The sequence below is a fragment of the Hydractinia symbiolongicarpus genome, chromosome 8, assembly GCF_029227915.1.
Source record: "Hydractinia symbiolongicarpus strain clone_291-10 chromosome 8, HSymV2.1, whole genome shotgun sequence".
Classification (NCBI taxonomy): domain Eukaryota; kingdom Metazoa; phylum Cnidaria; class Hydrozoa; order Anthoathecata; family Hydractiniidae; genus Hydractinia; species Hydractinia symbiolongicarpus.
Window position 1 is genome coordinate 25,536,611 of NC_079882.1, and position 21,907 is coordinate 25,558,517.

The following is a 21,907-nucleotide window of genomic DNA, read 5'->3' on the forward strand; positions in this document are numbered from 1 at the left end:
CCTAGATATAATATCAATCAATATTATGACTTTAGTTTGGTAAGTGCAACCACACCTAAAGTTTTATGGACCCGATATCTGTTTTAGCGGGATGGGAAATACGCGTCTTTTTGTAAGAAACACGTTTATAAGAAACCCGCGAAATTTAAAAAAATCGAAAATGTTAATCGATAAATTCACAGGAATCTTGCTGAAAAGCATTTTAAGCGTATAAACAGCCTACATCATGTGAAAAACAAATTAACTTCATATAAGAGGTAAAAAATTTATTAGGAATTGCGATATTGAAATACCAGTTTTTCTGAGACATGTAGGGTTCAAAATGTTTTTAGTCTTTTAGGCAGGCGTTACGAAAATTTTACATGCATTTTAGTATTTAGTATTTAAATATTGAATTTGAATCCACCAAACAGATGCAACAAGACCTTAGTTAAATGAAGGAGACCCGGCAAAGTCGTAAAGCAAACAACTGCAAAGATCTACAGTTTTCCAACTTTTTGTTTTGTCAATATAACAAAACAAAGCTGGACTAGCTCCAGTCACATAACTTCACATAAAAGATAAAATACAAACTTTCAAGAATCTTCTAGGAAGATAAATTCTATTTAACGTCAAAATATTTCCAGCACATTTTCACTTTAACATAAACAGAACACCGTGTAGATTTTACCAGCACCACAAATAAACATTTATACTTTTATGTGTTGGATAGTAAAAAGTAATCGGAGGAAAATCTTGTACATTAACTGACTAGTTTCAACATAGAAAATTTTTGTGTTTGGGTAAAGAGGTGATCAGACATTAAAAGAAAAGTATAGAAAATCGAAACATTACATATGACGACACAAAAATTTTAATAAATAAATCTACATGAATAAAGAAACAATAAAGTGTTGTTTGTTTCAGTTTTGTAGCATAGCTTTGTAATAATATAATGGGCTTCTTAAAAATGTCGCTAATTTTTACTTTAGGTGTCACTTGAAATCAGTATTTAAAACTTATGTACTGATATTTTCTTTGTCAAGTTGAAAAATCTGAATTCGTTGGCGAAACATTCAGAAAATGAGATTGGGTAAAAAGTGTTTAGTGTAACTAAAACATTCAGAAAATAACATTGGGTAAAAAGTGTTTAGTGTAACTAATTTCTAATTCTCATAAACCATAATTGCAGAAATTTGTGAAAAGTAAAAAATATATATCCTAAATATAACGAAAATATAAATTACCACTAACGTACGTTCACGCAACAACACCGACAACTACAATGATATCATCTACTGCTTTGTCATTCTATATTTATATACACATCGGAAGAAATACTGTAGTGAAAATCCTTTCTTTCTAATTTACTCCTCTTCTTTAGTAGAATCGACCTCCTGTGCTTTTTCTAAAAGCGTTTTTGGTGGTGTGTCGTTATCAGGAACAGGGCTCACAATGCTCGTTTGCTGCTTTGGTGTTTTATCTTCTTCATCGGGAATACCCCCTTCGTCTTCCTCATCAGGAACAGGTTGGGTGAGTTTCGTCACTGGCGTTTCATCCGTTGTATCAACTTCAGGAGGTGGAGGGTGCTTTTCATCCGTCTTTACTTGGTCCACTTCTTTATCGTTTGCTACGCCATGTTGCTGATTTATTTCTGGCGTGGTTCCTTCTTCTTCAGAAGATTTGTGAACAAGAGCTGTTGTAAGATTTTCCTTGTCTTCGTTCGTCCCAACCACTTTTTCCGATGAATCTTCTTCTTTAGGTTGAACTTTCATTACGTCATATACACGGGGCCACATTGAAAAATCCATCGCCATGGCAATTATGGATCCTGTGCTTAAACCAGCCACCATACATCTGAAAAAAAGAAGAACTTTGTAAGTAATGAATGAAGGCTTTCCATCGTTTATTGTCAAATAATCTCTTCAGATCCAACAAAAAAAACATACAGATTATTTAATAATCCAACTCATTGTTTCGGCTTAAACCAAGATTTTACAAGATAATTATTATTTTGTTAAAATAATAATTTTTGATACGTGTTAAAAAAGTTGGACTTAATACCGTATTTTTTGTCCAATTAATCAGATTCAATATTCACCTATTTTCGTGACTTGTTTCAAGTATTTCATGACATTTCACGAATCCTCAGCTTACCTTTGGTCTGGTGTAAGAGCCAACGAACGTATGCTTCCATCGCATGGTGGGAAAACGCTTAACAAAACTAAGTCGTAACTTCGCCATATTTGGAAACATCTGTTAAATCCACCCGTAACGAAAAAACAACCATCTCGCGTGAAAACCACAGACTAAAATTATCAATAAATTTTATAAAAACGTTTTCTAATGTAAAACAAAAATTATAGTTTTTAAAGTAAAAAATATTTTACCAGGTTTTGTTCCGTCAACTTTACGTAGCTCAACAGTTTTCCGTTCTGCGAAAACATTGCCATGTAGCCATTCTCGCTGGAGTAATTTGTTAAAATGCGACCTTCGTTTGAAATGTTTATGAGCCGTGGGTGTTGACATATCGCAGGTCCTTTAAGAATTCGGAGAAGTTCTCCACTCAAGCTATGAACCAAACACGCCCCCTCTAAAGAAAACAAAAATGAATATGTTTATGTGATGCTTTAACAAGTTTACTTGTACGAGAAATTAATCCTACCAATGCATCCACTAGCTATGATTCCTATTGAGGTATTGACATCCACACACGTGACAGGTAACTCGTGCCCAGTACAAATCGCTATGGGTGTTGAACCATGACCTAAATTGTAATTTAATAAATGATATTTAACATCAAAATACAACATTTTCAGTACGAAATACAATATGTCTGCTCGTCGTTAGTTTTATTAAGAGATTTTTTTCGGGAACTTCTGCAACTTTGTATCTTTTTAGCTACTTAAACATTCTTGTTGCATAGAAAACATTCACAATAAAAGCTACAATCTTTTCAATTTTAATTCCTTAGGACCATATTGTCATTTCCTTTTATTTTTAGCGGATTTTGGTCACTGGAAATATTGTCCTTCGAGGGAAAAAAAATTCTGGAATCTTTATAGTTTAATTTTTACATTCAAATTAATCAACAGGAAAAATTTTACCTTGAGGATCATCAGGCCCAATTATTCTATGTCGTTTGTGGTCCCATATCCACACCAAAACAGTAGCGTCTGAGGATCCAGACACAAGTATCGCATTTGTTGCAGTTAACTCATCATCTGAATAAGCAAGGCATGTCACCACATCCCAATGCCCAAATATACACTGAGATAGTTTTCCTACAAAAATATATGGGTGAAATACTAAATAGATTGGTAGTAAAAATTTTTAAAAACAAACAAACAAAGAGATTTCTTTTTCATAAGTCACAACAGGCCTCTAAAAATGAATGAGTGAATGAATGAATGAATAAATTAATTAAATCACAACAGGCCTCTCACCTGTATCCGTTGTGAAACATTTAAAACTTTTATCCCAGTAACCACAAGTGAAAATAAATTTATTGTCAGACGTCACAGCAAAGCATGATGACGTTACGGTTACGCTTTCATGTAAAGGTTCACCAAGCTGACGTCTTAATCGACCCTGTACCGTTTCTAAAGGACGAAAAGATATCTGTTAAAGAATCTGTTATATAATGATTATAATAATCTAACATGCAAGCCAATTAACTGACAACAAAAAACATAACGGCGTCGACAACCAATAACGGCAACGACAATGAAGATAACGACAACAACAATGACGATGACGACAAACCTAATGAAGGATCCTGCTCAATTTGAACGTTCTTTAATGATTGATACGATTTGATGTCCCCTCCTAACATAGAAGTAGAATATCATATCAAAAAATCATTACTAAAATATAACTCAACCAGGATGCTTTTACATGTATTTAAAACAATTTCAAAAGTAAAATCAACCTACCAAAGTTTATCCACTTGTTTACAGAGAAAAACTGATTACAACTGATCGTGATGATTGCGGGAAGAGATGATTTGACAGCTGTGTGAGCACTCACGTGAGTTACAGGAACTTCGGGAGTGACAGAGAATGACAAGAAAATACCTAAAAAAAAATATCATTTTGAAGTGGCTACAGTCAAAATTTTCCAACCATAGCATTTTTAATCAGGTATTAGAAGTTGCTTACTTTTATGTGGCTCCTCGTCTTCATTCTGAAACAACAAGAACAACAACAATATAGAATTTCCAAATTTATTATTGTTATGAACAGAGAACTTGTATAAACACACGTACCTTTAATGAATTCTTCTGAGGGTGGGGTGAAGTGAGTAATTGTGCAGGGGTTTGCCCAAAACTTTTAATCTGCTGAACAAGTGCCTCTTTAGTGACAGGGTCGGTTACTGCATCCAGGTCTACACTGCCTTCGTAAGTCAAATGGTAGAACACGTTTGCACTGTGTTCTGCATCTTTTCCTAAGAAAACAAAACAGAACCGTATTTCTGTTCTTAACTTATCATGGAAAAAGCAATGAAAAAAATAACAAAATAATGTGCAAGTGACGCGAAAATATTTCCTGATAAGATGTTATTACGAAAAAGGGAATAAAAAAAGAGACGACGTAGAATTGACGTCGACGTAAGATATACGACGACTACGACGACGACAATTTCATCCTATCAACAACAAAAAATACCTTTCTGTTTGTATCCAAATATCAAATCAATCCATTTATGTAAATTATTTGACACATAATCGGATTCTAAGGCCTAAAAAAACGCAATTTAACAAAAATTAAATGTTATCTGATCAGTAGAATTTACACAACAAAATTGTGTTATGATGAAAATCACCTCTCTGTGTAACTTGATAAAATGATCTGCAGAGCGCGCCCATGGAGGGAGGTCAACGTCATCAATGTTGCGCCCATCTTCCCCATCGCCAAATACAAACTAAAAATGAAATAAACCATAAAGTTAATGCTGTTTAAATATCTAATTTTAATCAGAGAATAAAACAGAATCAACAAGCAACAGAACAAACCTTGTTTTCATTTTTCAACATCTCAGGTAAATAAAACAACTCCGGAATAAGTTCCTAAAAAAAAAACAACGAAGAATAAAAGATTTTGTTATAAATAAGAATAGCAGTATATGAAAAGCATACGCGTGACGTTTCACCTTTACATCCGATGTATCTCTTTGACAGTTTTCCCAAGCTCTGTTGATAGAAGAGAACGTACGAAGGGGGTGGTCAAACTTACCACCTTGCAAACTCAAAAAGAACGAAGCGAATGGTTCCTAAAACAAAGAAGTCAAAAAAAGGGTAATAAGAATAATTTGCTGACCACGTGAATACTGTGTTCCTTGCGTGAGAAGTCATTTATAAAACTGTACTCACAATCCTAACGAGCCAGTTCATTACAAAGCCACCAGTGGAATAGTGAGTCCCATAATGAAATGGTGGTACATCACCGGTCTCATCCCAGGAGTTGTATCTCTCAACAAATTGAGCCAGACGGAATGGATTCAGTGCTCCGATTGGCTAAAAAACGTTATTAGTCTCAGCATTTGAGTAAAGACATGCTTCATTTAAAACTTAATAATTTAAAGTAGGATGCAGTAAAAAGTACTGATTAAAAAAAAAATTATAACTCGAACAAAACAGAAAATCTCTGATGTAAAAGCTGCTACAATCTGAAAACCCGTGTGATGTCAACAAATTTGTGAGTCCTCTAAAGCCTTGTTTATATGCGCATGTGTAGGTGATACAGACACCTTAACGTCATTAACACTTTTAACAACAACGGCGATACAGAGATCTCGAGGTGATTAAGATTTTTAATAAACAAGTCCAAAATGACTGATGACAAAAATATCAAATTTGCTATTCCATAAATACGATAGACATGTTAAACAACTTTTTAAGCAAGTGTAACATCATTTTTCAGGATTAAATTTAAATCCGTGAATAGGTAAAAAAAACTTTCTTTACCTTGGATAAATCTCTATAGTTGTTTGGATCTTTTAAGTCAAGTTCAGCACTTTCATAATTTTTTAATATCCATGGGAAGATGAAGTATTGATTTAAATCGTTATATGTTCGGCCTAGAAAACACACAAGGGGGAGGGTGTTAGAAACATACGTGAAAACAATAAACAGTACAAAATAAAACAACAGAGCGCAATGTAATAGAAATACGGATATACTAACCTGATATTGTGTTTAAAAATAAAAGATATTCGAAATTTGAAATTTCTTTGTTTTGCCATCTCTGCAACATATTCGATTTCGCAAATAGTAATTTTGGGGACGAATAGGAAATGCTCCTAAAAGAGTATTTACAATACAGTATATGTCACCACACAGCTTTGCACATAGCGTAAAAAGCTTACGTACTTGGTTCTTGGTAAGCCGTAAGCAATACCGACACCAACCGACGGCAAATGCTGTATGATTTTCTTAACAATATCATGTGAAGCAAATGAGAAGAAAAAACTTCCTAAAATGCAAAAAGAGAAAAACGAAAGATAGATATAAGCGAAAAAGTAGACCTTGTAACTAAAATTGAGCATGTTAGCAAAATATAGATGACGTATTAGTTCCTGTCACGGGTGACTCACAAATCGAAAAGTGTATGCCGAACCTCAATCCGAGGATTAGATTTTACCCCCTGTCAAAATCAAAAGTTAAAAAACTTGCGGTTCGCCATTTCTGAATTCACATACGTGTGCGAAAAATCAATTTAAAATACTGTTTATTTCCCACACAAATCGTTTTACAGTATGATATTTAAATGTCGAACGATTTGCTCGTTTCCTCCCTCAAAGTTAAATTGCATTGCTTTTCAAATTGGAAGTCGTCGAAAACTCTATATAGCTATTTCTTACTTCTGTTAGCTAAGAAAATTTCGACGGCTTTGTTCTGCAAAATATATCTTCTCGTAAACACCGCGACGATGTTTATAAACGAACATTTGATGTTTAGACAATCGTTGTAAGTTAGAATCTAAAATAAAGTAAATACAGTAAAACAACAATACTCTGGCATATTTATTCACTTTCAGAAAACGTTGGCTAAACCTGTGGATCAATTTTCTTTAATTCTTCGGACTCTTCATCAGCAGTAAAATACAGGGAGTCTGCTGTGATGGCCAGCGTTCCAGGTACGACAGCGCCAGGCGTAATAACGTTGCAGTCGATGGTAAATACAATGCTGCCATGCTGTTGGTAGGGTTGTTTCTCTTCTAACACAGCATCCAGATCTTCCTCAGTGTCAGAAAGATCTTCGCGCGTGGCTGGCACGTGTTTGGTGTATAAATGATATTTTAATGGTGGTGGCTTCTCTGGAGGTATGACTAAAAAAATAGTTGTGAAAGTTGTCAGAGAATGTCAATGTAATTTCATTTAAAGTATGGAACTCGACCTACCTTCAGCTGAACCAGGCCTCAATGTAGCCTCAGGATGAGATGTTCCAAAGCGATTTCTCACCATCCGTCGCCTTCTTCTCTGCATATCTTCCCATCTGTCTAACTTATAATATTGATGGTGGGAATGACTCATTGGCCATGCACCAAACTCACTGGTTAGCACATCGAAAATCTAAAAATGGAAAAATTTCCCCATCAAAGCAACTATGCTCGTGAATAAATTTGCATATAAAAACACATCTCTAAACTTAACGAGATGCCAAAATATTTATATTATACTATAAGGTACCTTTTCAAGTGACTGCGTAGCTGATGAGGAATTTCGCTTCTTCTTTGCTTTGAAGAACTGATCGTACGTTCTGTACTGTTCAATGTAAGCTATCAAAGTCTTCGTGCAGATTGACTCGTATTGCGCATGCTTTAGGTTTTCAAAATTATCTCGCTCATTCATAATGTCTTTCGCTTCACTTCCTGTAATAACAATTCTCTCGCGAGTCGAATGCGAAAGTAATCTACCTTCATCTACAAGGTCCATAAAAGCTGTACCAGCCTGGCGTTGCAGTGCATTTTGCCATTCTTGAGAACACAGTAACATAACTAATTCCACAGTGCTTTCTTCGGACTTCAATGAACCCAACCCATCTGTTATCAAATCCTGGCCTCTACTTCCAACTAAAATTCTTGTCAGGTAGTGTGAAAAATCAAACAAGATTTCTCGTAATAAACTAGCAGAGTTGCAGAACGCCATTTCTATTTTTTCTTCTAAAGTCATAGCAGACGACCCTCCATGTTGTCCTTGTTGTCCGGAACCCCATGTAGAAGAACGTTCACGTGGGGATGGACCCAAATCTTCAGCCTCGCCAGATGTCGAGTGCCCTAAAAATGAGTTTTAAAACTTTACAGATAACCCATAATGTCCTTTACTTCTAAAATATAAAAAAATCACATACTTCTGGCAGTGGTTTCTTCAACATCATCATGCTCCAATATATCTCGATATCTTGCAACCATCAAAACTGCAACAAAATAGATTACCACCAAAGCAACGTATTGTGATTGCCGACTATCTTCAACTTCCCTGTACACTAAGGTACGAAGCCTGTTAATGTCAGAATCTTGGAGAAGTTTTTCTGGGTTTGTTATTGTCGTCATGTGCCCAGGGATGTTTTGTACTACATCCTACAAGAAAATGAATTTAGTTCAAAAAAATATGTAAAAAAAGAAAAAAATTATTAGGCTTAAAAATGTATTGGTTACAATATTCGTGTACCTCCTCCGTGGGTGGTTTTGTGGATGCTATTAAAGTTTTTATAGCTTCTTGTGTTTCTTTGAGTGTTTTCGGATGAATGTGCCCAACACCAGCTGATGGGCGCTCACGCTGACGGCACACAACACGATTTCTCGCTGATCCACAAAATACTAAAATCGAAATAAAATAAAACATAATTAAAACAGGGAGGAGAGTCTCGGCAGTACTACTAGCTAGTACTTGATGTATAAAACACACGAAGACAGTTAAACATGAGGGCGTAATGAAGTGTGTACCTAATCTAATACATTGTCTTAACACGCCTCCAGCAGACATATTTCGATGAGCCTCCACACTACTAAAGTTGACTGAACTTGCAAATCCAACAATATCGATGATGCTTAGAACACGGTTTAAAAATGAAAAGCCAGAATCCAACGTCATACCACCACAAGCTTCTAAAACATCGTTTTCAAAATTTTGCGAGGTCGCAGATGCAAGTAAAGGAAGTAGTCCACCACAACAGTAGATCAAACTGTCGGACAAGATGGAAACCATGTGACATAAATTCATAATGTACGTAGAATTTTCCCGTGAAGATACAAAATCTGTCAAAGTTTTTCTAGTATGCCTAAATAGAAATAAAAATAGTTGGAAACACTATAACGTCGTTCATATGCAGTAGCAGTAGCTATAGTGTAGTCAACAAATCTGTCGCAAAAATCCAGACGTTCGAATTTAATAAGGTGTCTTTCTCTAACTTTTTCGGTATAAAATAACACATTAATTTCATCCTTATTAAGCTCGCAAACCACCCTGTCACGTTGAAAAAATGTAATTAAAACCTACGTTTTCCAAACTTGAATATCCTTCTCAATGGAAAACAATAATTCAGTAAGAAGTCGCTGATGAGAATGCGACCAATAGAACTCAGGTATATCAACATATGGTCTAGTTTTCGGGTTTTCAGGAGATTTTGGAGCAGCATCAATATCACTTTCATTCAGCTCATTACTATCAGCTCTTTCACTTATACTAGTTGATTTTATTTCATTTCCTTCGTGTAAGTCCAGATTAACTTTAGCTGCATGTTTTTTGCTTTCACCATCTGCAACATTTTCCTGATTCCCATCTTTACAACTTGGTGTAACATTTTCTTTGTTATTTTCGGATTCATCAATGTCTGTTTTGTTATTTTCGGATTCATCGATGTCTGTTTTGTTATTTTCGGATTCGTCATGGTTTTTGTTATTTTCGGATTCATCAATGTCTGTTTTGTTATTTTCGGATTTACCAACGTTTGTTTCTGATATTACATCCTTGTTTTCACTTTGAATCTCTTTATCACTTTCTATACACTCATTTGTCTTGTTATCACCTTCTACATGTTCATTCTTCACTTGATCCACCACGTTACTTTGTACTACAGTAGGACTTGCTGATCTTGGTCGATTTTGATTACTTGTTTCTGGCTCTTCATTCACGTTACCAGCACTTTGAGTTCTACGTAAATTTTCCATGCTCCCTGAAATCACAGAAGTTCCTGATTCCTTTAGTAACAACTTCTCAAAAAATTGTTTGCGTAAATCATTTTCAATATTTGGTGACTTCTTGGGAGACTTTATGTCTGGCAATGAAGCATTTTGCACTTTTCCCACTTGATCTGTTTCAGGCAGTGGGTTTTCTTTTAATTCTCCAGTTTCTTGGTCAATATATTCTGGAGTTGCTTTATTCTCGTTGTAGATAATATGCGGTTGTGAATTTAAGCTTTCAGGATGCTCTTTTTTCATGTGCTCTGAAACCTACAACATAAGATAACAAGCATTACGTCACTGCAAAACAATAAATATAATAGAAAAAATAAAAAAACTCTTTACCTTTACATGTAGTATTGATAATGTATCCACCCACACTCTCCACCCTTCTTTCTCATTTTGTATTGCATAATACAGTAACATTTTAACGACGGAGAACACAGTATCTGTGATTTTAGTTTCATCTGAAAATCATAGAGGATATTATTAGGAAGTACACTTATTTTACGGTTAGGGTAGGGGAAAATATTATTTTAAAAACAACTTTTATTTATTAAGGAAGATCCTGAATTTAAAATTAGGTCCTGTTAAATAAAAGAGACTAGCTACACTTACATTTCAACTTAGCCTGTAATGATAATAATTGAGTTAGTTAACTCAAAACACCTAGATATTTTAATAGACATAAACTTTTGTTGAGCAGTGCTAATACAAAGGCAAGAGGTAATAAAGACAAAAAAGAGTAGGTGCTAGTAAGAAATAAAACCTTTAGTATTTGGTTCAAAATACGCCAAAGAAAACAACCAATCTTGCCAACACATCAACTGTAACAACAACCTGAAATTACATATCAATTTTTTTAAAAACAACATGATTCCAGATTTCATTTTACCTATACAGTTATCACTCAAAGCCTGCAATAATGATTCAACAAATTCAAATAAAAAAGGATTAACATTGGTATTCAGTCTTGTAACAAGCAAAATCGTTGGTGCTAGGGGGGGATTCTTCGTGTCTGCCCTGAGTGCCTACCATGGTGGACCAATGGGTTAAATTTTTTTACAAATTTAAGACTTTATATGGAAAAATTATTTGTCAGGGGGAGCAATTGCCTCTTTTTTCCTCCTGTTGCTACAGGCCTGATATTCATATTTATGTCCACCCAACTTTACAGTCTCTCTTTTATTAGGTAAGGTTAATATATCATTTTTTTACAATCCAATTTTTATTGCTCATACTTTCCTTTATATTCAAATTAAAGTATACCTCTTATTATCGTTGTTAGTATTAAGGAGCAGGACAAGATCAGATAAAAATATAATTGCAAGGTCAGAGGTGGATTTCAAAAGTTCATAATTATGTGTCTCTTCCGCATCTGTTCTTCCTTTCAACAGCAGATTAACAATAATTGGTAGCACAGCTAAAATAAAATTATATATCCAATAAATCACAATATGAAACATGGCTAACTGTTTTGTTTGAAAAGGAAAACGTCATACTCGGATGATACATGACGTATGTTCCATCTGGAGAAGCATGTCGGTTTTCAGAAATAATTTTTGTTGGCCTTGCAGTGAGGAACTAAAAAGCAAATTCAGAAAAAAACTTGTTTTCTAAAACTCAAATCATAAAAAGGTACATATTGCAAATCAAATGTTTATACCTCGAACAATGCATTATATGTCGTCATTGTCATATCAAATATAGAAAGTTTTTGACCAATTTTTGAAATAAAGGCATATTTTTCTACCAGTTCTAACTTGCGCCTGAAGAGAAGTACAAAACAAACTGTCAAGTTTTTTTTAATTTGATAATATACAATTTAAAAATTTTTATTTTAAAAAAAGTTACTTGACAGTCAACTGCTGCATGTAGGCACATAATATCTTCAAACTGCATATTCGGATTTTTTCTTCGTGGGCCACAAGAAGTTTGAAGAATACTCTAAACAAGACAAAAAAGGCAATTAGAAATCATATAGCAACTATTAAAATTTAATTGACAGAGAGATAACCATCATTCTTACTGAAATCCTTCCATCATATCAAAACAGGGAGTTATTGCAACAGGAATCTCACACATTATAGACAGCAGTAAATGAATCACATCAAAATAATTTTCCTCCTAAAAAAATAACCACATAAAAGTAGAAATGGACTACAGGAAGAAAAAAAGAAAAAAATGAAAACAACTAAATCCTACTTGATCTTCAACAGCTAGATATACTAATATGCTTTTTAATTCATCTTCCGTTATTCCTTCGTCCTAAAGTGTTAGTAAAACTACTGAAAAAACTTTTAATATTATCTGGTATTTGTAAGGCAAGGTATGCAGAGGGTAAATGATCCAACCAGCAACCCCTCCCCAATTTTTAGAAATTAACATAATAAATACTTTGAAAATATGCATGTCAAGAGACATCTATTTTTACCTTTATAACCATTTGTTTGATAAGAAGTAACACAAATGCTCTCAGTGAGATGATTTCTTCCACAGAATCTGCAATTAAAAATTAATAGACTCAAATAAAACGATTGATGTTTCATGCTTATAATTTGATTAATGTAGTCCACACTAAAACATCCAAACTACAAACAATAATTACTTCAATCTTCTCTTTTGTCACCTTTTAAGGTTTAAAACTTTGAGAAAATGTGGCAATTGTCCAACATAACATAATAATGATATGATAATGCTTATTATATCATTGACCCAAAACAAAAAAAAGAATGATTTCCTGATATGTTGTCATTAAACTGAAATTTTGGTTCCTTGACATAATAAAAATTATCATATCATTTTTAAATGCTTTAACGCTTACTTTTCAAAATAGGATTTGTCACTGAGTAAAATTTCCGTAATGTTAATATAAGACGTGGAACCCCAACTTCTTTTCTGATATATCCAGCATAGTCTAATCCTCCCACATAGCCTGTTGCAAATAAGCTCAACAGATTCGATTGCAGTGATAAAGGTGTTTTAATCCACAATGCAGGTTCTAATAAGACATAATCTAACAAGCCACCTAACAGTCCATTTGCACTTGTAGTTGCCATGAAATATCTGATAAAGAAAATTAAAAAATAGATACATTCAAGTGATATGTACATTTCAACATTTTAAAAAAAAATTAAAATGTGAATTTTTGTTTACCTAGCTAAGCCCAATAATATATCCACAGTAGCTTCAGTTAAATGCACAGGAGAAGCCTTTTGAAGCAAGTGACCAATGATCATAAAACCTTGACTTTGTATCATTTGTTGCTGACAAACAGAGGATCCACGAAGGAGATCATAAATTAATCCAAGCAGCAGAGAGCTGTATTAAAAAAGTGGTAGCAAAATCAAATGTAAGTGATAATTCTGACATTACGTTTAATTTAATAATTGTTGTGGGATTTTACTTTTAGAAGTCGCAACGATAATGGAAAATCTGTGTAAACAAAGAAGAGTGCAAATGACTAAAAACAATTTCCAAGTATTTCTTAAAGATATTGTTTAAAATAAATGTAAAAATTCAAAAGAAAGCAGCTGTATTTCTACTAACTAAATGCCCATAGTTAGGTAAATTTAATAACTTTCCGTAAAGTTATGCTTACAACTTGAGATTAAATTAAATTTTACTTTGTCAAGAAGAATCATTTAAAATGTTTGACACATAATCAACCTGATTTTTATGGATTATGGTCATGTTAGGCATTTTCTCATATGAAATATGTATAAACCAGAGGATATGACAAATGACTTTTATCTAGTTATCAGAACTAAAGTAATATAATTTTAAGCAGTGCATCATATATAGGATCATGTGCTTTTGATGAACAACAATGAAAATGGCTATATAAATTATGATATCAGCAATGCATACTCAAAATACTTTTTTTAAAATTTATTTAGTAATTACTTTCATGGAAAAGAGCTTGAAATTCTGTTTAAAATAATGTTTTTTTTTGACAAAATTTTAAGGAAATGTAAGGTTTTAAAATTTTCGTTGTTATTATTATACAAGATATAATAACATTATACTATATGAATTAAAAAACTTTTTTACCATATACTTGGCTCTGGTTCATTTTGACCATCTAATGGACAATCAAGTTGTGTAAATAATGGAAACAACATCTAAATAAATGACAAAGATAGAAATTATTTTCAGTTCATTAGTTTTGCTTAGAAGATGTATAAGAAATGTTTTATGTACACAATGTTAATAATAACTGCTTTACTATGTGTAAAAACAAACAAAACAAACACTCACCTGGATACCACCAAGAGAGTGCATTGCGGCTTGAAGTGAATGAGTAACTACAGCTTGTACTCCCTGTCCAAATAAACCATAAAAATAGTCAACAGCATTTGAGAATACATCGGTGATAAAACGTTTCAGCAAAGCAGGTTTTGGACATATTTAGAACATTAAAACTATTTTACAAATAAGAATTATAATGAAAACTGTAAAAATAAATGGAAAACAAGTTTTCAAGGGTTTAGCCTTGATGTTTGTTTCCTTGCTTTAGAAGAGATTCACTGATCCCAACCTCTGTTTGCCCCCTTGTGTTTCTTAAAGTCATTATTAAAAAAAGTGTATATATATATAACCAAATTTTTAAAATATTAAGGAAAAATATAATGAAGAAGTTTTGGTGGTCAAGAACTTTCAAATCCCTAAGCAATGTTTTTTGTCTCAATGTTTGTCACCTCTATATTTTTATATGTTATGCAATCTTAGAAGAACTCACATTTAACATCAGCGCATGTGGTGAATGATAAAAACATAATTGGTTTTCAGTTGGTGAAGATTCCAAACATAATTCTCCGTCAACAGCTTTCGGATTGTAAGTAAACAGAAGACTCTGTGATAACTTTCCATCATAGATCAGCTAAAAGATATGAATAAAAAAAATATTTATAATATTGCAGAATTCTGTTGATGACATGTTGAAAAATGTTAAAGAAAAGGATGGCTGGGTTATGGGGTTTTTTTGTGACATATTTAGTGGTTCAGTCCATAGTATGAGTATAATTGGCAAGTGTTGTTACTATAGTAACAGGTAAATTGAGTGTAAGGAAATGAATTTGTACATCCAACTAACCTTTTTATCTGTTTCTGCTATTGTATTCTCCAGCTCATTTCTAAATTTGAATTTGCCCTAAAAATACAGAAAAATACAATGCATAAATTTGCTAGTTGAAAATGTTACTTATTACGTTTTTAGTGGGGTAGCATACCTTATAACCAGGTCCAAGTCGGTATAAAGCAATTACAACATTATATGCTAACGGTTCAGCAAACAGATAAACAGCAGACATTTGACCTTTAAATTTATGTTTTGGATCATTCATATGTGATCCACCAATAAAACATTTATCCATTGTGTCTTTTGTCGAAGGCATTGTAATATCACCTGATGTAACCATTTGACCATTCACAAATACTTTAACTTCACTGGATTTAAATCTATTATATGTATGTGACACACAAACATGGTACCACTAGAACACAAAATATTTATAAAATAAATATAAATAAATATATGCAGGGATATGGACAACAAAACGCACGAAATAAAAATATATAACACAACTCACATGAAAATAACTAAATAAGAAAATCTTACAATTTGTGGTTCAAATTTTGCTTTTACAAGAGTTGTTTGTTTCCTTCCATTTTTACCCACAACTTCAACCACCAACATTGGTCCGGAAAAATGAGCATTGTATCCTATTCCACGGTTAGTAAAGAAGCTAAAAAGTTACACAGGATTTTTAGTATATATCAACAAAACCTTAAAGTAACTCCCAATAATCTCGAAAAATATTTTATGGTAGACTTACAAAACGGTTCCACTTCCTCATCCAAAAAAAGAACAAAAACATACCTATAAACACGTGGCCGGTTTTCCAATTCTGATGGTGAAAGATGGGCAGCATCTAATTGCAACCATACAGTGAATGTGCACCCTGGTTGATGAGGCCATTTTGATATTGGTGGTACAGTAATCGCCTGTATATAGCAAAATGAAATTAAATAATCTCTAATTGTGATAGTGTGAACTCATAAACAACTGAAACAGCTTAAATAAACTTACTGCTTCAGATTTTCCAGAAAAGTTAAAATACACATCTGGGCCATGTTTCTCTGGCATTTTTCGTAAAATTTCCAACAACTTTAAAGCGTGAGAAGGCTGTAAAATAAAGAGAACTGCATTGTTAATAACAAATTTCGTTCATTTTGTAGATCCCAAAATTAATTCTGATTTACTGAAAAATAATTCTTACCCATTTCATAACATTTGTTCTTTGAAGTGATGAAAAAAAACATTTTAATTCCCTGACAGTAATACTGTATGTTGCAAGATCACCAATTAAATCTATTGCTTTATCTAAACAAAGCAGGTGAACTGAAGTATTTTGACATGTAAATAAAGGGGAATATACACAATAAAATTAAATTAACAAAAATTTCCCATCATCATTCTTTTTTTTCTTTTGAAGCTGGTTAACGTTTAGTTTATTAAGATCATAAAAATATGTTCTCTTTTGCAATGAAAAGTGTGCTAATAAATTGTGTGATTATTCAAAAAAAACTATTTTGCATGTTACAGAAAGAAGACAATTGCATCACTATTTTAAAGAGAGGTACCTATAGAAAGCAAAGAAAACAATTTACTGAAAAGGATTAAAAAGTTATATGGACTAAAAGTTTAAACAGCTTGATTACAAAAGATTGAAGAATAAAAGGTAGGCAATATTTTCCTGTTAGGCGATTCCAATTTAATTAGTTGTTCTACGGACGAAGTCGATAGTAACTTACGGTCGGTCGGTTGGCAAAATAAAAATAATTTTATCGAGAATATATGGTCGGAACAACAAAAACAATAATAAAAAATAACAACAGAGGAAGATGTTACAACAACAATTTTTTTCTATGTATTTTCGCATAATATTTTCACATGTATTTTCGAATAATAATAATTTGTCTCACTAAAAAATATGTAACTAGTTCTCAAGGTGAAAAGATAAAAATACTTGCATGATCAAAAACTTAAAAGTTATGCAGCAAGAATTATTCTTGTGCTGTTTTAAAAGTTGTAAAGAATATAATTGTATTGTGTAAAGAATATAATTGTATTGTTTTGAAAGTTATACAGCAAGTTATACTTGCACTGTTGGGAAACTTATACAGCAAGTTATTCTTCTCCTACTTAAAAAATAATAAACCAAACAATGATATCTTTTATGCTCATTATATTTTCACGAGATGGGATGAGAAAATGTTTGTTTTTTTCATGTTTTTTTCTTTAAAACTTTTTTGCTTGATATTATTTTTTTGTTTTTGTGAAAATTAGGGTCAGTCAGGCCCATGGAACAACTAATTAAATTGGAGTCACCTTACATAATCTTTGTACTATCAAAAATTAATTTGTCAATTTAAATTAATCTTATATCCTCCCATAACAGCAATAGACAAAATTCTTATCTGACAAAACAAGAAAAAATGGCTACCTGCAACCTTTTCATCAGTTAGTGATGGCAACTGCTGCAGTAATTTGGATATCAAGCCAACTTTAGTACAAGACTGTAAATTCTTAATACTTTGCTTAAGCAAATTTTGTAATATTGATAAAACTTCAAGCTAAAAGGGAAAGTGTGAGAGTAAAAAAGTTATATTTTTACGTGGTGAATTATAAAAATAATAAATCATAAAAAACTACCTGTCTTTCTGGAGATAATGATTCAACTAAGTGTAATAAAACCAAAACATTAAATGGTTCGGTCAAAACATAGTTTGACTTCAAGTCAAATGTACCATCCACGCACTAGAAAATAGATTTAAACATCTAAATAAAACTCTTTTGAGTATGACGGTAAATCAACTAAATTATTGACATATCACTGTACGTATGCACACATACAAAACTTAAATAAATTTATACCCTGCATACACAAAAAACGTTATTTAAGGATGTTATGCATACACACCCCAACAGGCAAAGAAAGAACAAATACATTGGGCGAATTACTTTATTTATAAATTTAAAGTATAAAAAAAAGACGAAAATGTTTTTTTGCTCTTTTTATGAGGTTTTAATTATTTTGGTATAAGTTGCTTATTAACCTAATTTCTTCAATTAATACAGTCTGTTGTTTATACATTTTGTTTGTATGCATGCAGTCATATCTATTGTCCTTAACACAAAATCAAAACAATGCATCATGCTAGATTAGATAGCTTTATAAAGGCAACGTCACAAATCTTGGTGTTAGAGTCACCCAACCAACCCTATTTTTAGATTGCAACTTATGACAAATATATAGTGTTTTAGAAGAAATAGACAAAAAATATTAATGCTCATTGTTTCACCATAGCCATTGTTATTGTGCTTCACTTTTAATTAGTAGTGGTGAGTGCCAAAGGTCCTGCAAAGTAGTTCAAAATGGTACGGGGAAGCTCCGTATAAATGAGAAGTGTAATTTATTATCTTGGCGTGCATTGATAGCTGGACACAATTTTTTTTCAAATTTTTGAGTTTATCAATAATTTTCTATTTATTTATGCCTAAAATGCATATTTTACAGAATAGTCATTTCAGACATTAGATACATACGATACATAGCTATATACAACAGCTATATCCTGTTCTTATTCCAGCCGACCAAAAACATATTTTAGGCCTAAAATTACTTTAACGCCATATATTTGTGACGTCCACCATGTTATGTGAACACCTAAATTATGTGATTTCACTTTTCTCAATGACTTTCTCCGTTCTTAGTTTTAAGTCTAGCATCTATGATATTACCAATTCCACTGGTACTGAAACTTGTGTACTTTACAGAACATAAAGCCCAAACATCACTGGCGTAGCTCTGCATTGAGAAAATTTGTGTGCAGTGGGGGTATGACATTTTAATCTATTGTTATCTTTGTAATCATTAAATACAAAACAAAACTATATTATTATGAAACTAGACAGGCTGGAGAATATTTTTAGAAAAAATTTTTCATCTCACATTTGAATTAACATGTCACAGGATTAAGACGTACATCATGCAACTAAGAAATTTTGACAATTCTTTTTTGGCTTGCTCCTGTTTAAATACCCGTAGTGTATATTTGTATGCGCTTTTGCATATGTATATGTTCATCCGCTATTCGTACGAAAAGTGCTTTAGGGTTAGGGTTAGGATTCTTTTTTTCCTTTTTTCCTGCGTAAATATGTCATATATTACGTATGAATAACGCTATGCACTATTAATACGCACTTTACGTACGAATAGCGGATGAACATATATGTATGCACCATATTAAAGTGCGTATGAATATACAGTTCCTTAAATACCCACCCCATTCCTGATTCACTGGCATTTTGCAATTTTATTTTAATAAAAAGGCTATAGTAAAAAACATAAAGTTATTTAGCGAGCAGAGTTGCCAGATCGTTGCTGGAGTTTTTTGTTTAGATAATGATTTAATAACAACGGTATACGCTATCTTTTCGCAAAGATATAAACTAAAAAAGGCCCTAATTCCTCTTTTCCCTATGCTTGATACCTGCCACAAAAATGTTAAAGTCTGCTAAACATTTAAACAAAGAAATCTGTCTGTATATAGCTAAGACAAAAGTTCAGCTAGCTACACAAAAACAACGTATCATTAGCAGTAGCAAGCCATAGATAGCTCACACAAAATCACTAGGCTGCTACACAAAGCAATGCAAATGTCTGAGCCAGCTAGTTTGGTAGTGCTTGTGATTGCTTCTAACTTAGCTAGCTTAATAATGCAAGATTGTACATACAAAATTTAAAACTCCATCCACCAACTTTTTTTCCTCTTCTTTTTGTGATAGGGGAACATGGTCACCACTGCCACTTTCACTTCCTGCCAAAAGATCCGTCTTTAACACTTCGAATTTAGCTTTTGCTGCATTCTTAGCATTTTCGCTATTAAAGAATGTCAAAGATGATCTAGAAATACTATGTAAATAAGGAGGATGTTTTGGATTATTGCTTTTGTCTTTATTGTTTCCATTTTGTTCCACTTTCTCTGATTTATCTTGCAGGTCCACATTAGCCGTAGCTCCGTCCGCCATTACAACATTTCGAAGGCGAATGCCAATAACAAAAGCAAGTGGCTTTTCCACGGCATCCAAAAAACGCTGGGATGAGAGAAGTCTCCCTCATTGCAAAAAATAAGTTCATTTTTGATTCTCTTATTAAAATTCATTGTAATCCTTTTTGGTATTACAAATGATTTCTATGTAATCTATTTTAGACATCAATCGGGCCAACCTCGTTTTAGGACATTCTATCTTGACTTGCTTTAATGACGAAGAGCTAAGAGACCCTGGGAATGAGGAAACTTGAATTTTTTCAGGAATAATAACCGATAAAAACGTTCACAGATGTTTTAACAACTATTGGGAGCAAAAACTTCAATATACGCGAGAAATTTAAAATTTCACGTGTATGATAATTATGCTTCAATAAAAAAAACGAAAACATGCAATATCGCTACGTAAACTCGAAAGCATGAAAGCCGACACGTCAAATACTACGTAAAGTATTTCACATTAAGGTCCATTTTTTTACTTCCATAGGCTATTTTTTTACTTCATATCTGGGGCGCGTTGTTAAGACCGTTTTACGAAAATGCGGTTTTAACGAGGGGTTAAACAGCTTCCAACGAACACTCGTTCAAAAGTTATGAGCAAGTAATCACATGATCTTTTATAAACTCTTGATACATGTGACTGATTTGCTACACTACGAAATGCAACTTTAAAATTCAGAAGCGTCGCACAACCTCGTCTCCAAAACTTCTTTCAAAACACCAAAACCTAACAAACTCCAGGAACGAGGTTAAGAATCACGCATGGCCTGGTCTCTGGGTACCTTTCTGTGACAGTAGAAAAAAAAAGAAGAGTGTCTCAAGCATTTACGAAGGAGCGATTTTGTTTTTATTAAACTAGATCCTCGCACACATCGATCAGGTTAAGTTGTTTAAAACTTATCGTGATCTATCTCGATCTCATATTATATTTACTTCAACAATTTAAATTGAATCTTTAAATTTAAGGAAACACCGTAAAGATTATGGAAATCTTATAATAGATTAATTATCGCTTGGAATTGATTTCAATGAAAGTTATATGCTCGCCTTGATGTCTCAGGTCAGCCTCGTCCCCAGGGCTTATTAGGCTTTTTATATTTAGACGGCCTGAACTTGTTCGGTCCGCGCAAATGTAAAAAGCTTAATAGGTCCTGGGAACGAGGTTAGTCTAGGGTAGCTCGGAAACTTATTAATTTTATAGTTAGCAATACGTAATAAAAAATATTGTTTTACAGGATAGGATATAAAATAGAGACGATTTAGGAAAAAATAAAAAACAATAAAGCAAGCACATTTGACCTAGTTAACTGATCGATTGTCCATAATACACAAAGACATTTTAACCTTTGTTTACAAATACCTTCGTTAAAAAGGTTTGCTCGGCTGAGTTAAGGACTGACCCTACGCAGTTGAATTCTGTCGGATTTTAGTTGCACACTATGAGGACAATCAATCGTGTTTAACCAACGGCTAAATTCAAACAAACACAGCTAATACCCATGGGTATTAGCTGTGTGGGAAGCATGGGAAGCACTTTGCTTAAAACATTGAGGTAGAAATGATTTGTCCGATATAAATCACGTCGTGAACAAAAAACAATAACAGTTTCCAGCTATTAAACTGTTTTTACT

The 21,907-nt window shown here is 33.0% G+C and overlaps 1 protein-coding gene across 1 annotated transcript; it reads right to left on the reverse strand.

Moving 5' to 3' along the window:
* Positions 1–573: 573 nt before the first annotated feature.
* Positions 574–20,492, reverse strand: LOC130654124 (neurobeachin-like). The gene is made up of 49 exons (XM_057456657.1): positions 19,963–20,492; positions 17,878–17,982; positions 17,669–17,798; positions 16,442–16,545; positions 16,252–16,347; positions 16,042–16,166; positions 15,781–15,907; positions 15,392–15,655; positions 15,256–15,312; positions 14,902–15,042; positions 14,421–14,483; positions 14,214–14,284; positions 13,317–13,481; positions 12,985–13,226; positions 12,595–12,662; positions 12,366–12,428; positions 12,190–12,287; positions 12,015–12,107; positions 11,827–11,929; positions 11,663–11,744; positions 11,430–11,583; positions 10,930–11,000; positions 10,506–10,627; positions 9,478–10,430; positions 8,925–9,259; positions 8,650–8,798; positions 8,330–8,558; positions 7,669–8,255; positions 7,380–7,551; positions 7,033–7,307; positions 6,841–6,958; positions 6,350–6,452; positions 6,164–6,279; positions 5,945–6,057; positions 5,351–5,494; positions 5,131–5,250; positions 4,994–5,047; positions 4,804–4,902; positions 4,647–4,719; positions 4,247–4,425; positions 4,140–4,164; positions 3,915–4,055; positions 3,745–3,807; positions 3,426–3,581; positions 3,087–3,263; positions 2,645–2,746; positions 2,370–2,572; positions 2,137–2,288; positions 574–1,836 (listed from the first exon to the last, which is right to left on the reverse strand). Exons 1-49 carry the CDS (start codon positions 20,254–20,256, stop codon positions 1,347–1,349), a joined length of 8,166 nt encoding a protein of 2,721 aa, XP_057312640.1. The 5' UTR covers positions 20,257–20,492; the 3' UTR covers positions 574–1,346.
* Positions 20,493–21,907: the final 1,415 nt, after the last annotated feature.